The sequence below is a fragment of the Anabrus simplex genome, chromosome 8, assembly GCF_040414725.1.
Source record: "Anabrus simplex isolate iqAnaSimp1 chromosome 8, ASM4041472v1, whole genome shotgun sequence".
Classification (NCBI taxonomy): Eukaryota; Metazoa; Arthropoda; class Insecta; order Orthoptera; family Tettigoniidae; genus Anabrus; species Anabrus simplex.
The window spans coordinates 122,911,133-122,927,366 of record NC_090272.1 but is presented as its reverse complement, the minus strand read 5'-3'; the positions used below and the strand labels follow the sequence as shown (position 1 = coordinate 122,927,366).

General features: G+C 38.1%; 1 protein-coding gene across 2 annotated transcripts in view; it reads right to left on the bottom strand.

The window, feature by feature from the left end:
- LOC136878877 (zinc finger CCCH domain-containing protein 18) overlaps nt 1-16,234 on the bottom strand; it is a 210,947-nt gene that overhangs the window by 41,614 nt on the left and 153,099 nt on the right. For both annotated transcript variants that reach the window (XM_067152440.2, XM_067152441.2), the window contains exons 10-11: nt 3,278-3,387; nt 2,423-2,514 (exon numbers count right to left, since the gene is read on the bottom strand). In XM_067152440.2, coding sequence (XP_067008541.2) covers nt 2,423-2,514; nt 3,278-3,387 — 202 coding nt within the window. The remainder of the gene's footprint in view (nt 1-2,422; nt 2,515-3,277; nt 3,388-16,234) is intronic.

The following is a 16,234-nucleotide window of genomic DNA, read 5'->3' as shown; positions in this document are numbered from 1 at the left end:
CTGCCATTTCAATTTCATTCATTGTAATTTCTTTATCCATTTCTTCGTCAACTAATTGCCTTTCCTGGTCATCCATTGAATGACTGTCATCTGTTCTTATGTTCAGCAGCTTCTGAAAATATTCTCTCCATCTATTTCTTATTTCTTCTGGCTTTGTTAAAATTATGCCACCTTCATCCTTCACAAATCTGGTGTTTACTTGATCTCTCTTTTTGTTTCTTAAGATACCATACAGTAATTTCTTGCTGCCCTGCGTATCATCTCTCAATGTCTGTGTGAATAAGGCCCAGCTTTTCCTCTTTTCTTCCTCCACTACTTTCTTGGCCAAATTCTTTGCCTCCACATATTTTCTTCTACTTGCTTCAGTCTTAGATGTTTTCCATGCTTTCCATGCCATTTTCTTTTCCTTCACTTTAATCTTTACCCTATCATCCCACCAGTGTGTTTCTTTGTCTTTCACATTTCCTGATGTTCTACCACACACCTTTTCTGTACATCCAACCAGTGCTTCCTTAAATCTTTTCCATTCCTCTTCAACATTCCCCACCTCTGTCCTGGGTACCAAGGGTATTATTTCCCTTTGAAATTCTTCTTGTATGCTTTTCTCCTTCAACTTCCATACTTTAATTCTTTTCTCTCTTCTTAATTGGGGTTTTTCAATCTTTCCAACTTTCAATTTTCCTATCACAACTCTATGATCTCTACCAAAGGCTTCTTCAGGCATGGCTGTTACATCTACAAGGTTCTTCCGGTGTTCTTTCTCTATGATTATATAATCAATCATGGTCTTTGTCCGTCTGTCTCCCCAGCCATACCTTGTAATCTTCTGACTGTTCTTCTTCCTAAACCAGGTGTTTCCAACAATCATTTGATTCCTCATGCAAAAATCCACCAACAACTCGCCTTCTGGATTTACATTTCCATATCCAAAGGGCCCTACAATATCTTCCTTTCCTTGTCTTTCCATTCCAACCTGTGCATTTAGATCTCCCATCAATAGTACTTCCTTATCTTCTATCACGAAGTCAACCAGTTCTTCTGTCTTTCCCGTCAGTGTCAGTACATTAATTGTTGCAATTTTGATGTAGTTTGGTGCTGGTTGCCCATTTTTCACAGTTCCCCCAGCACCTGAAGAGCTGCGCGTCGCTTTTAGCAGGGGACGCCCTAACCTTTTCCGAGGCACCATATCTGCTTTGTCCATATAGGCTATTGTTACGATGGGCTCGCCACACCCAAAGGCATTTTATACCTACTGCCAGGTTCAAAATTAGGCCGCCCCTAACATGGAGACAGACGCCTTTCGTAGCCGCTCCTCTGGAGTACAGACGCTACGGGTTTGCCCCTTTCGCCATCTCCGCCGTACCGAAGTCCACCTTCTCCACCGTAGATGCCGTTGAGGTCTTCACTCGTAACCCTGAGCTGGGACCCATACCAGATGTTACACACCGGGTCAGTGTGCTCTGGGACTCACATAGGCAGGGGCGCCACTCCCTGGGTAGGGCTGCCTCCGAAGAGGGTCCCTACCTGCTACCAAATTTATAATATATAATTTAAATTTAAAATGATAATATAATTTACTCATTTGGGATAAATATTTCAGGTTCCCTATGGGAATCAACATCTACAGAATCAAATGTCGTGGTGAACAATGCGTAGATTACAGGAGTCGCCCACAACTAGCTCGGATAGTAAGAGCAGATGGGCAGCAGATCACTTGTCAATACACGGCTGGATGACGACGTGTGAGCAGCCATACCATCCAGAACCATCTCCTTGCCATGGGGTACAGAAGCAAGCATTCCATGATGGTACCTGTGCTCAACAGCTGTCACAAGGCACAACTAATGACACGAGTAAAATAAAACTGCCACTGAATGCTTAAAAAAAAAAAAAGTTGCCTGTACAGCTGAGTCGAGGTAACAGTTCATATACACTGATGGCTAGGTACATGTGCGTCATTAACCACATGAGGCAATGGATCCCTCTTGCCAGCAGGGTACAGTTCAGGTCGGTGGTGATGGTACTGTTATATGGGGCTGTTCAAATGGTATGAAATGGGAAGGTTTACAATGTCCCTCACTGGCTTCTGAATTGCCAGAGGAATCAGCATGTCCTGGGCCCTGCTCTGACCAACCTTGATGGTTATAGGAGGGTGTGCAGCGATCATGGATCATTACGGCTCCCGAACATTTCTGAGGTAAAGGCAAATGGGTGTGCTACATGCTATTAGCCAGCAATCCCTAATTCAATTGCCCATGAGTGTTAAGTATTTCTCCCTGGATCAAGGTTTACATCAAAACTGTTGTAAAATCGGAGGTAATGTTATATTGATGTTATTGTTTTAGATCAAATGTGAAAAAATAAATAAAATAAAATAAAAAAATTAAAAAAACTGAAAAGGACAGAATGATTGAACTCTTACCTTCAATGCATCCATAGCTTTCACCTTTAATGACTGTGCCAAAGCAAGCCTTTCTCGTTCATCTATTACAATTCGTTTTGCAGGACGAACAGCTAGAAGAAGATATATTTTTTAACCTTTTGATAAATGTTAAAATTACACACTCATCTTGAATCATATTACGATTTAAACTAAGTATTACCTAATTTTCATGTTTTGTTTGAAATAGAAATAGCAATACAGCAATTGAGGCTTTGACAGCTGGTACTGTAACCATATTTTTTGGGCTTGTAGGATGTGGTCCAGGAGCATTTTAAGGTCCCGATATCTCAATTACAACTGTGCTCGGAATTTTCAAGGTTCCGCTGCCTTTCACTGCAACAAAGCTCTAAGTGGAATAGAGTGGTGTTGGTCATTGTGGCCGTGGCAGGTCAGAAAAAGCAACTGGTGATCTGTAGCCTGCCTCGGCCAAGGCAAGTCGACTAACTTTGGGCTCCACATTGCTTCTATCATTGACCAAAGAACAGCCAATCAACGACCGCATCTCTGCCACAGCGGGCCAATAGGAGAGCAGTGCACTGAAGCCTGCACTATCATTGGCCAAGGAAGGGCCAATCAGTGACTGTCCCCTACCCCCTCACATACACAAAATGGTGGACCAATGGTGAACGGTGCACCACAGCCTGCATTATATTTCGCATGGCCAAAGAGAGTTTCGTAGAAGAACCCCTGAGAATGCCGAATGCAGTTTCTGGTGAAATATCGAGAATATCAAATGCTCCAGGAACACGGCCTACAAACCAGAAAAGAAAAATACAGACACTGGTTATAAATAATAATGTATTTAGACATAAAATTCTTCAAAAGATAATTTACCTTTGGGAGAGGGCTCTCTACTACTAGAGGATGAAGAAAAGCTTGATTCCGATGATTCACTACTTGATGCACTCGATTCAGAACCTGAGGACGATCTCGAAGATTTTGACCTAAATCAGATAATTAAAGCAACATCAAGGAATGATATTTTTACCTCAAAACATAAAGAATAAGACTTTGTTGATTAAAATTTCACTGTTGTGTTTGCATTGTGTGCTCATGTTTATAGCCTATGGACAAATTATCAGGCAAATATTATGGCCTCTCATTCTTGCTACCCGTGTGTAGGAGGTAATTTTTTTTTTTTTTCCATTTACTGTACATACTCTCTGCATGCTCCACTACATGAGTAGTACTACATGCACTTACAATACATTTCCTTACAAATGCACAAACATAAATTACATTTGAATAATTCAATTTCTAGATGACTGTTAATCTTACCAATATCAATCAATATCAGTCTTCCTTTTTCCTGAGAGCTTGAAAGTCCAGAGCATTAACAAATTTGGAAAATTCCTTGAAATACTTTTTTAATAGCACAGATTTCTGCATTGGCCAATTATCACCTCTATTAACACTATTTATCAAGAATTGCCTAATATTTTTCACTTCACTGCACTCGAAAATTATATGATCTATTGTCCGAGGGCTGCTGTTACAGGAACACTCGGAGTTACGTATAATTTTAAGTCTGCATAAGTACGAAGCAATATTTCCATGTCCAGTCAGTATTGTAGTCATATTTGGTGTTAAGTTGATTTTGGATTTTAATCTGCCTGCAACTGTTGGAAAGAATTCCTTTGTAAGTGTGCCTTTTGAAGTTTGTTCCCATTTTTGATGCCATTCATGAATTGATTCTTCTCTGAGATTTTTCTTTAATGTAGAGATGGGTATTCTATCAAAACAGATTTCACTTAATTTTGCAGCCTCCTTTGCAATTTTATCAGCCAGTTCATTGCCTTCAACTCCTATATATGCCTTAACCCATTCAAATTTTATTCTCCAATTATTTCTTTTTAGAATAGCTGTAGTCTTTCTTATATTCTCAATCAGTTGGTTATGATTTCTGAAGTCCGCAATGGAGTCAATTGCTATCTTACTATCTGTGTAAATAACTGCTTTCTTATCTTCATCATCCTCTGTCCTAGTAGTTACTAAGAATTCCAGAGATTTTAATATGGCTAATTGCTCCGCCTGATTATTCGAACAGTTGTCTTGCAATTTAAATTTCAATTGATCTATTAATTCATGAGATCTGTATATAGCTATGCCAGCTCCCACTCCTTCACTTTTGTTTCCATCTGTGTAAATTTTCCATGGGATATATTCATTTAATGCTATTCTTGGATCTTCGGTACCAGGAAACTTAGCTGGGTGGAGCCATCTCATAGGTTTTTCTGGGTGATCAATGACATAATTCATAGTTGTTTTGCCTGATTTGATATTGTATAGAGTAACAATCTCTCTAGCCTTGATATTTGAGTAATTCCTGTGATGATGCACAGTGCCTCACGAGATACAGTACGGTACGATCTTGCTATTCTCGATAGAATAAGTCTTTGCACTCTCACGTATTTAATCAGATTGCATTTCTTTTCCAGCGATTCTATCCAGATCGGTGCAGCATATATCAGCATTGGTAATATTGCTCCTTTATATATTATTTCCAAAGCCTGATGTTTTAGACCCCATCTTATTCTTGCCGATTTTGATAATGCGTTTATTAATTTAATACATTTTTCACTGACTTTATTGATATGGTCATTGAAATTGAAGCGAGAGTCTATAGTTATTCCTAGATATTCCATCTTGTCTACTTGTTCAAGACGTTTCCAATTCATAAAGATGTCAACTGTCTTCTTTGCTTTTCTTCTTCTTCTTCTTCTTGAAATTAACATAACTTTAGACTTACTTTCATTGAAACGGGTTTTGTTGTCTGCTGACCACTTAGTAACTTTCCGTAATTCCATATTCACAATATTTTCTGCTTCAATTTTAGTTTCAGCCCTGACTGCAATTATAAGGTCATCAGCAAATGCTATAGCTCTGCTGTTTTTCCCATATTCCAAACTAAGCAGTGCATTATACTGTACATTCCAGTACCCCGGTCCACAGCATGAACCTTGAGGACATCCTTTATTAACTACTGTTTTGACTTGGATATTACTGGAATTCATGAATGCTGTTCTATCCTTAAAGTAGCTCTTAGTAAGGTAGTACAAATTTCTCGGGCATTTAAAATGTTTTAGGGCCTTTAGGCCACCACGCAGAGTCAAAAGCTCCTTTTACATCAAGACTAACAATGATGGTTATTTGACCATTTTTGAACGCTTCAGTTATAAATTCCTTAAGTGCCATAGCTGCATCGGTAGTACACTTTTGAGCTGTGAAGCCATATTGATTTTCGTTCAGTAGTTTACTGGTATGAAGGTAGTGATTAATTCTATTTATTAGAAGTTTCTCTAGTACTTTTCCTGCCACATTTAGCAGGCGTATTGGTTGGAATTTGGATGTATCCTGAAGCTTCTCTTTCCATGGTTTTGTGATTGGTATGATTCTCGCATTTTTCCATCGCTTCGGGAAACAAGCATTCTTCAAGCAACCATTATATAAAGATGTCATAGTTTTAGGGATAGTTTCATACGTCCACCATAATATTTTGCTCGTGATTCCATCTTCATCGGGTGTCTTTTTAAGACCTATATCTTTGATTGCAGATTTTATTTCTTCTTCTGTAAATTCCCAGTCGTCCGGAGTGTATTGGTTTCTCTACTTCCTTCCTTATTTGCTTTTGCTGAACAGTATCTTCCATTTCGTCATCTTTCTGAATAAGATGGTTTAATATGCACTGCATCGTTTCCTTTAAATCTCTTGTGTAGCGACCTTCATTGTTCATAAGTGTCGATACAATCCGAGTGTTCTTAGTTTTACCTGACGCTGATTTATAGACTATGTTCCAGGGATTTGAAGATATATTACTACAGTATTCTTTCCCAGAGAGTATCTTTGTATTTCTGATTTTTGCTTGGTATTTAGCTTTTTCAGCAAAGTATTCAGTTTTGCGCTGATCTCGGAGGACATTGTTATTTAACGATCTCTGGAATTTTCTTCTAAATGCATTTACTTTCTTCCGCATTATCGTAAGTTCTTCATTCCACCAAGGCACTGTTCTGTGTTTTGGGCTAATAGTTTTTTCAGATGGTCTACTAACTTTGAAAGCCTGCATACAAGCTTTTATTTGGGCAGTGGTAAATTTATTTACTATGTCCTCCATATCTTCAGAATTATTTATGTGCACTGATAGTCCATTGTCAAGATCATCAGTAAGTTCTTCGTGTCTTGTTCCCCAGAACTGTCGTACTATTTCTTTCTTTAATATTTCTTGATATAATTCTCGATCCTCTTCTCTTGTTATATATTTTATACCAGTGAATGTGGTTTCTGTTGAATCATAATAGAAGTTTTGTGCTACAGAGAAATGTAAGATTCTGTGATCTGAACAGCTCTCTTCTTCGCTTATTCTCCAGTTATATATTTCCTTAAGAAGTTTATTGTCGGTGATGGTCAAGTCCACGTTACTTTTCCCCCTACTACTTTGGAAAGTGGTTAAATTACTGCTTTCGTTATGTACAAACAGCTGATTTATTTATTATTCTTCCCCCTTTCATTGGTGAGTATATCGTGCCATGTTGTAGATCTGGAATTACTGTCCATTGCAATGAGTAACCCTTGTCCACATGTATACCTCAAGATGATGTTGATTTTGTTAAGGTCCCTTTCTATTGTTACTTGACTATCAAAATACATGTTAACAGAATAAAATTTAAAACCCCTGTATGTTAATTCTACAACTACTGTGTCTTTGTCAGTCAATTCATTTATAAGTAGAGCATCTATTTGTGGGTTTGTCACTAACGTTACTGTTCGACACCGACCTTCACTTGCCGCAAACTTCCTGTATCTATTTGTGATACCAATAGGCCTATTGTTGATAATTCGTGGCTCTTGAATAAATACCAGTCTATTCCTTCATGTACTATCAGATTCATCAAGTTATCAGTTGCTGCTATCGAGTGTTGTAAATTTATCTGTAGGCAGTTGATATTATCATAATTATTTGAGTTTTTAAGACCTGTTAATTTCTTGGTGTTGGTTGCTGTATCCATATCAGTAGCTCTGTATTCCGAATTTGCTTCATAATTGCAGCTTGCAAGCTTGGGCAATTCTTGTCAAGGAACGTGTGATTTATGCACGTTGTGTGATTAGGGTTATATTTATTATAGGTTAAGCAATTGATGCATTTGTATTCTTCTTCTGAAACGTTGCATTCCTTTAAACTATGAGGGCCTGTACATATGGGGCAAGTTACTTCTCCTTTACAATCTGTATGTCTATGATTGTATTTACTACACTTAAAGCAACGATTAACTCGAAAATAATCTTCAACATTGCAAATCAACCATCCTATTTTCATCTTTATTGTCTGGATCAACCTTCAGGTTTGGGAGTTAACTTCAATCACCAGATTCCTGTTATTTTGCTTAGTGTTAAATATGAATTTTGGCGTGATCTTAACCTCTTCCGATTGTAATTCAGGGTTTTGATTTATTATTACATTATATGCGTTTTCCATTGTAATTTCTTCAGGAATATTATATATAACTAGTCGTGGCTGACGTAATTCCTGTACCTTAGCTTCCAGTTCTCTCCCACATTTTTCTTCTACAGATTTACTTATTTTCTCTATCTCTTCCTTACTACATGTTTCTATTAATATTCTTCCGTCTTTAAGAGTCTTGAATGCGCTGATGCCGACTTTCATCTCAACTGGATTAAGGTTAGTTTTCAGAATAGTCTTAATTGTTTCCGGAGAATGATTTCCTTTAGTCTTTACTGTAAGTTTAAACTTACTCTCTTTCCATTTATTGGCAACAACGTCTGCGAATGATTTCTTGTTTATGTCACCAGATGGACTCTTACTCTCCCTGCTTGCATCTGCTGTGCTGTTAAAATCCTGTTTACGACCGTGGCCTGTAGACTGCGCCACTTGTCCCGCCATGCATGTGTCTAGTCTGTCGATCTTCTCTTTGACATTAATAACCTCTTTATGCAGTTCACTATTTTCACGTGTCAAATCATCTACTCTCTTATTTAAATCAAAAAAGAGTTTTCTGATAGTTCTTACTGATTCTAATATTGACGTCTTTGACTGCTTCTTTAAATTTATATTTTCATCCATGACAACGAGGAAACTTTCGAGAGCACTATGAACATCACGACTATCCTCTTCCGCGATCTTGTTTAATTATTATAAGAGTAAAACAACCAAATTAGCTATGTCCAGAGGTGTATGGCAGTTTATTGCAATCTAGTCTACCATCTAGTCTCTGGGAAGGGAGAGATTTCCACACAATTCAGACTAAACAAATTTCAATTTTGAGCATCCCATGTAGATGTTGTAGAGGGGGCTCATTGAGCCTCCTGATAAAAAACATTTTGTGTTCTGTTTTCTGGCATTCAGTTAAACAGGGAGTTGCTGCTGCTGACTCCAGAACATGCAATGTATGAGAAGCAGCTTGATCAGAGATCAAGTCCTGTAACACCCAACATCTGCGCGGCTGGGATTAATGGTATCCTTGGGATAAGTACCGACAGTCCATTGCTACAGCCATTCAACATGTTTGTGGAGACTGCACACGAATATAATTGGTGTGCTGAAGATAATTTTGTGCATCGGAAGCCCAGGTGCTGTTAATGAGTCCAAGAATTCAGGGGAACTGTGAAGTCCGTTGTCACTGTTGATCACCTGATTCGCCACATTTTTTAATGACATAAAGACAGCCTTTTTTCTTTCCTGCTGGGCCCGCAGCATAGGTGCCCTGGGTTCAATTCCCGGCCACTTCAGGGATTTTTACCTGGATTTGAGGGCTGGTTCGAAGTCCACTCAGCCTACGTGATAACAATTGAGGAGCTATTGACGGGGGGTAGTGGCCCCGGTCTAGAAAGCCAAAAATAACGGCCGTGGGGATTCGTCGTGCTGAACATATGACACCTTGTAATCTGCAGGCTTTCGTGCTGAGCAGCGGCAGGTTGATAGGCCATGACTCTTTGGGGCTGTTGCGCTATGGTGTTGGGTTTGGTTTTGTTCCTTTCCAGCACTTATATTGACCCACTGGGTTCCTTTTCTCCTTTTGTGTCTGTCCTGTGTTCATGGTCTTTTACCACCTGTATTCATCTTTCTCTCTTCTCTTTTCCTGTATTTAGATGTCTTTCTTGTCTTGCACTTCCCACATCAACTGAAGATCTCTAAGATGAACCCTCAATGAGTGGGATACAGAAATGAGCTCATCAGTGGATAGTAAAAATGGATGTAGAAGAACAGGGATTGAGGAAGAAGAAAGCCATTGTCCTTTTGTATTTCTTTCTATTTCTCCCTCTTCCCACACTAACCTGCTGCTGTGTTAATTATATTATGTATTCCTGTTGATGTTCTTATAATTTTATGTATGACTTGATTCACTGATGTATGATGCATGAATTTATGCTTTTGTTGCCTCACAGGAGTATCCTTATAATCTGTGTATGAGAGAGAGTGATGGGAGAAAGTAGTGATATCAATGGAATGAGCTGAAAATACCCCCAGTGGCTGGATTTTCTCTCAAAAATAGCCACAGAAAAGAAGATATCAACATGTTGGAAAATTTGGATGCTAATTCTAGATGATTATCTACAGCTAGGGACCTGAAAAAATTCCATTTGTGATAAATACGAATTTTTGAATCTTGTACTGAATCCAAACCTACAGTAATTTTAATGTGGAATAAAATAATTTTTATGCATAAACAGAAGTGCGACAAAATGTGAATTGTGACCCAAAATGCGAAATTAGTATGAATATGCAATTTCGGTGTGAATTCTATGAAAATGTGCTATTTTACTGGCGAAAACAACATATTTCGGCAAAATCATCAGAAATACTCAAAATATGATGCATAAATCTTTCAACCATTCCAATCGATGAAGAAAAGTAGCCAATCAATTGTTGCTTGCTGACTTTAATCGACATTTACACTGGGAATAGCAAGGGGAATAAGATCTGTATTGATTATTATCGAAATGTAAATTGAGTGTCACGGAAATAACGAGACAGACGCAGTGTTGTTTTCCTGTTGTTTCAAAATTGAAATTGGTGAAGAGTAGAAAGTCAAGCGATCATTTAGGTTATGGGGCGTACGGCAAAAACTGTGCATGAAAGGGCTCAGCAATATGCAAAGGATGGTTTATATGCCACAGATTCAGCGACAGTGTTTTGCAACTACAGTAGAACCCTGCTTAACCGAAATGCTCTGGCAAAATTGTATTTTAATATTTTGTTTTTATTCTCTCATTCTTAGCTGTCGATATTAGTAATTGTCTTGCTATATGTGCTGAGAGCTACTAGGCGAACCCTATTTTTATATTATGACTTACACTAGAATGCGCGTGTAGCATAAAACAAAACAGTTTCTTACCCTCTAGTTCGTTCCATGATACATTTTTTCTTGAACAAGCAGCAATTATTATCATTATTATTATTATTCGTCATGAAGATTATGCAGATGACTCCGACCTTGACAATAGCAGTTTTGAGAATAGAGTTATATTAGATGATTGATTAAATTCATTGGAGGCAAGATTGATTTAGAATTTTTATTAAAGTACAGTACCGCACTCTTTAATTACAGTAGTAACAAATTACTGTATACAGTATTCAGTTCAGTAGTAACAAAAACAAAAAGTTTAATTATTTCGGATAGCTTTGCGCTTTGTTGAACAAAGTGATGAATCTACACCAGCTGATGTACTGTTGAGTAAATGGTGGCGTGCCATAGTTGCACGACAGCGCTGCACCAAGAAAATTCAGAAGAAAATCACTGATTGTATACAATGAGTAAAATTATGTAAACATGCATTTTTATTTCGACATTTAACTTCCGAAAATATTTACCATGTGTCATCCGAAAACACGCGTCAACAGAAGTGGCTCTGCCCCCTTTATTTCAGATAAACGGGGTTCTACTGTATTGTAATTGCTGAGTTGGGTGGGAAAAAAAAAAAAGAAAGATGTTAAATCTGAAAAAACACGTGGGTAAGCGACGTGATAATGAAAGTTCAACCACTGCTGCTAGTACATCTCAAAGAAAGCAATCTTCTGTGCTTACACAGTTAAGATAGTTGTAAACGACAAAAAATTTCCAGAGATAACTTCTCAAAACGCACAGCTGAAGTATTTGCCAAAGCAACGATACTTCTGGAAAAGCTGGAAAGCAAAGAACTAAGAGCCTGGATTACGGAGTTTTCAAATGAAGAGCTGCCTTGTGTGAGAACTCTACGTGAAGTATATTTACCGGGTAAGATTTGATTTCATTGATTGGGTACGGTTTAGGTATTACGACATTGAAACCACACGCAAAACTGATAGGTATTACGACATTGAAACCACACGCAAAACTGAAGGATACCAAATTTGAGTATGATTTCCTTATCGAACTATCTTACCTGTAAATAACTGATCCAGTAATTTCAAATTGTTTTGTTATAATTTGAGGTCTTTCTTCCTTTCTAGAAGTTGCATCTGACCACCAGAAAAGAACAGCAGAGGTTCTGGTGGGGAAGAACATCAACATACTCTGTGATGGAAGTACAGATAGAATGGGCTGTTGTGTTTTTATCATAATATTCCTAGTTCCAGCCGGATCGAAAAGAGAGCTGCACGTTGTTTTTGTGAACTATCTTGATGCAGGAAATGCTACAAACTGCTCTTGTGCTGTTTAGAAGCTCTACGCAGTTATAGTGTACCATATAATGCAGTTAAAGTGTTTGTTAGTGACAGTGCCCCCGTACATGACCCGGTGTTATGAAACATTAAGTGTGGTCCCAGGGGATCATTTAATGCATGTAAAATGCACATAAGATCAGCTTGGTTGGCAATAGTTGGGTCGCAGTGATGATAGATTTAAATCATGTGGTTGTGATGGTAAAGTCTGCATTTTTTAACCCACGAAAGCAAAAATATAATTATTTAAAATTCTTAACATCAAAGTTTTTTCCTGCACTTGTCATAACCCGATGAAATAGCTGGTTTCAGGCTGTCTTCTATTTGAGTGTTTACTGATGATGTTACATTTTTCAAGATGTCTGACATGAAAGACATCAACAACTGTGGTATTAAGTACCTGACTGATCTGAGTGACCGAGAAGTGAATATACTTCACTCCCACATGGTTTTTGTCACAGATCATGCAGCTGGATTGGTTGACCTCCTTACTGAACTTGAAAGGTCTCTGTATCCTACCTCTCATCTCGTTTACCCCAAACTGCATACATAACCTTGATGCTAGTTTTACCTTAATTTGTAAAGGGAATATTTCTGTGGCAACTAATGCTGTTTTGATTAAGCTTACTCTTCTACAGCAGGCTGCATGTAGAGAGACATTTGTCAAAGCTGCTCATTCTTCACAGTCAAGCTATCCACTTTGAAACTAAAGACCCCAACCATAAGTATTTTGTGTCAATTTCTCAAGCTTTGTATTAAAAAAAAAAAAAAAAAAAAAGAACAACACTCATAAATTAGGAGAAATTGTTTGGAGTAACAGATCTCTGACGAAACGATATCTGGTCTGGTTACTGTTCTCTGAAACATGCAATTCAAACTCAGATGAAAGAAAGTGAAAAAGGTGATGTCATGCTTACATTAACTACAGTTCAGAGTTCAGTATATCTGCTAAATACTATCTTGAGTTGTTGTGGACCCCAACGAACAATGTAGATATCGAGCGTGTGTTGTCCCATTACAATGCAGTGGTTACAAACAGACGGTGCAATTTGGAAAAAAGCAATGCCGAAGTACTGACAGTGCTTTCGTTTGAACAATGAATTTGTACTGTGTGTGAACCAAGGACAATAACTGCACTTCATAACCTTGGAATCGTTAAAATTAATAATACCATGCAATTATTTTAACTTTGTAAATAGATGCTAATTTTAGGAAAATCGATGCTAATTTTGGAAAGAATAGATGCTAATTTTGAAACAAACAGATGCCAATTTTTCAGGTCCCTATCTATAGCTATACAGTAGAACCTCGATAATTCGAAATCGGTTAATTCAAAATCCCACGTAATTCAAAGAAGCTCTCGTTCCCGGAAACATGAGATACAGTTTTGCATGTTATTTAAATTGTTTAATTCGAAAGACGGATAATTCGTAATTCGAAGTACATTGTCGGCCCCATTACCGAGATTCAGACTTTTAATTCGAAACTGCCTTTACATTTTAAAACAATAGTATGCTACAGATTAATTTCAACTCGAAATGTATCCGCGTCATAATAGAACGCGTGTTCCGGAACGTAGAGGGGTAGCTTTCCGCACTTACACTCACTTCGGTGGGTCTACAGTGCGCTTCATGATTGCCAAGTTGAATGAAATCGGAATTCTTTCGTATTCAACCTTTTAAGGAACGCCGTAATATCACACAACAGGCAGTGTGCGGGAAAACAGAATGCGCGAACACTGGCAATGCCGATAGTTGACGAAAAAGCGTGGCTCATATAATAAATTCGTAGGCACCGAACAATACTGTCATTGCCGATGAAACTGCATTGCTTTACTTTAATGCGAGCCCAAACGGTCTTATGGTTTTAAAGGAGAAAGTGCCAGCCGGGGAAATTGTACAAGGGTCGGGGATGGGGGGGTCACTGTAGTGCGTTGCAATTGCAATGCACATGGAAGCGAGAAACTTTATCCCTTCGTCATAGAAATGTTCGATAAGCTACAATGTTTTAAGGGCGTCGGGCACTTTCCATCCCAGTACCAAGCATCTAAAAATGCAAACAGTACAGATATCCAAAAAATAATGCATTTGCACAGGGGAACCAGCATAATTTATCCTCGTCTTTGAATTGTGCGATTGTTTTTCTTTCGTTGCGTGAGGTTATGTTCGTCAGTGATTTATCCAAGTGCATTAATTGAACATTGTAAATGCACCTTGTTGGATACATTTCGGAAATAGTTTTTCCATGGCATTGGAAAGGTTTAAACTGTGAATCGAGGTGATTGCATGTATTAATGGGTCTTAGAATACTTTGTGACGCAGCAAGTGTTTACATTTCTGAAGTATGAGAGAAGTGCCATGGCGGGAAATCGTACAAGGATAGAGTCATAGGAAAGTTTGATTTTAAGGGCATCGGGTAATTTCTGTGTAAATACAAGGCATCTAAAATGCATACAGTATAGTACTCCAATGAGTAAAGCACTTGCACATGGGAGCCAGCATAGATTTCTCCTCATCTTTGTATCGTGCTTTTTTTTCTTTCTTTCTTTCTTTCATTGCGTGAGGTTATATTTGCTAGTGAGATACGCAAGTGCATTATTTGAATACTGTAAATGCACATTTTTGGATAAATTTTGGAAATATTTCGTTTTTCATGGCATTTGAAAGGTATAAACTGTGAATCAAGGTTAACTGCATGCAGTAACGGGCCTTAGAATATTTCTTAATGCGGCAAGGGTTGGTACTTCTGAATTGCGAATTGGCGGTTAATTCGAAATCACGTAATTCGAAGTCCGATTTTTGAGTCCCAACGACTTTGAATTAACGAGGTTTTACTGTAGTCAGATATTTACACAGACTTATTACTGCCTTTTCGCCACGCCATGCCATTGTTGAGCATGGTCCAAAACGCTTCAAAATACAATCTGCTTAATATAATTACATGTTACATGAAGTATATCTGTAGTCCTCAGAAACAGAATTATTCGGATTGCTCAAAGATTTTAAGATAAAGTAGGAATTCAATAGCACAAATTGGGGCAAATAATTACGCATTAGAATAATTTACCCCGCTCCACAGCTAAAGGGTTAGCATGGTGGCCTCTGGTCCAAGGGGTCCCGGGTTCGATTCCTGATCGTTTCAGGAATTGTAACCTTAATTGATTAATTTCAATGGCTCGGGGTGTGGGTGTGTGAGACGTCTTCATAATTAGAATCCTCACAGGTCGCCCCATCCTCATAGACGTGCAAAAGATACCTACACTGCGTCAACTCTAGACCGGCACCAGGCCTCTTATTATTATCATCATCATTATAATTACTATTGTTACCACAGAAGGTCTTCGATAAATTTCCAACTTCCCTGAAATCATTTAACATATTGGAAACGCTGCCCATAGAAACTATGGGTGTGTCATTTCATTGCTGCTGACAGAGCTCGTAGAATCTGTGGGCGTATGTTTACACTGTAGCTAAAAATAGTAGCTGCCATTTCAGCGAACCGTGACTTTACCAGAATACAGCTAGATGTAGATGTGTGTATAAGCATAAAATGTATTAGTTAGGAGCATAAGTTGAGAGCTCTTGTTTCAAAGCATTGATAACACAGGCACATTTCTACATAACCTGAGACTGCATAATCGTTCACTCTCAGCTGTGAAATGAACGGGAAGTACGTGTGTGCGAACAGAAGTGTGTGTTGGAGAGGCAGTCTTGTTTGTGTCGTTCTTGTGAGTATTTAGCATGTCTAATTCAAGTGTACAAAATTTGGACAATGAATCCAGGTTCAGAAACTGAGGATGGGGATAACAAACCAAGTGAACATGAGGATTCTGACACTTCAGGAAAATAAACTTAGATAATGAGCTAATTTTGAATCACTGTGAAGACGGTTCTGTAATATAGTTGCATCAGATTTTTTTGTTCGTTTGTAGAATTTATCTTCATGAATTTAAATTTGAAATTTTTGTGTAGAGGAAAGTGTGATCTTTCTAAATATTCCAAAAGTCATTACAATCATTGCTTTAATTAGCATTGAAAAAAATGTCAAAAAGCATTAAAAGTCTTGCAATTTATGAAGGGTAACACAATCAAATATGGCCGTCTCTAATATGTTAAGAGCCAAATATTGGGAATCTGACA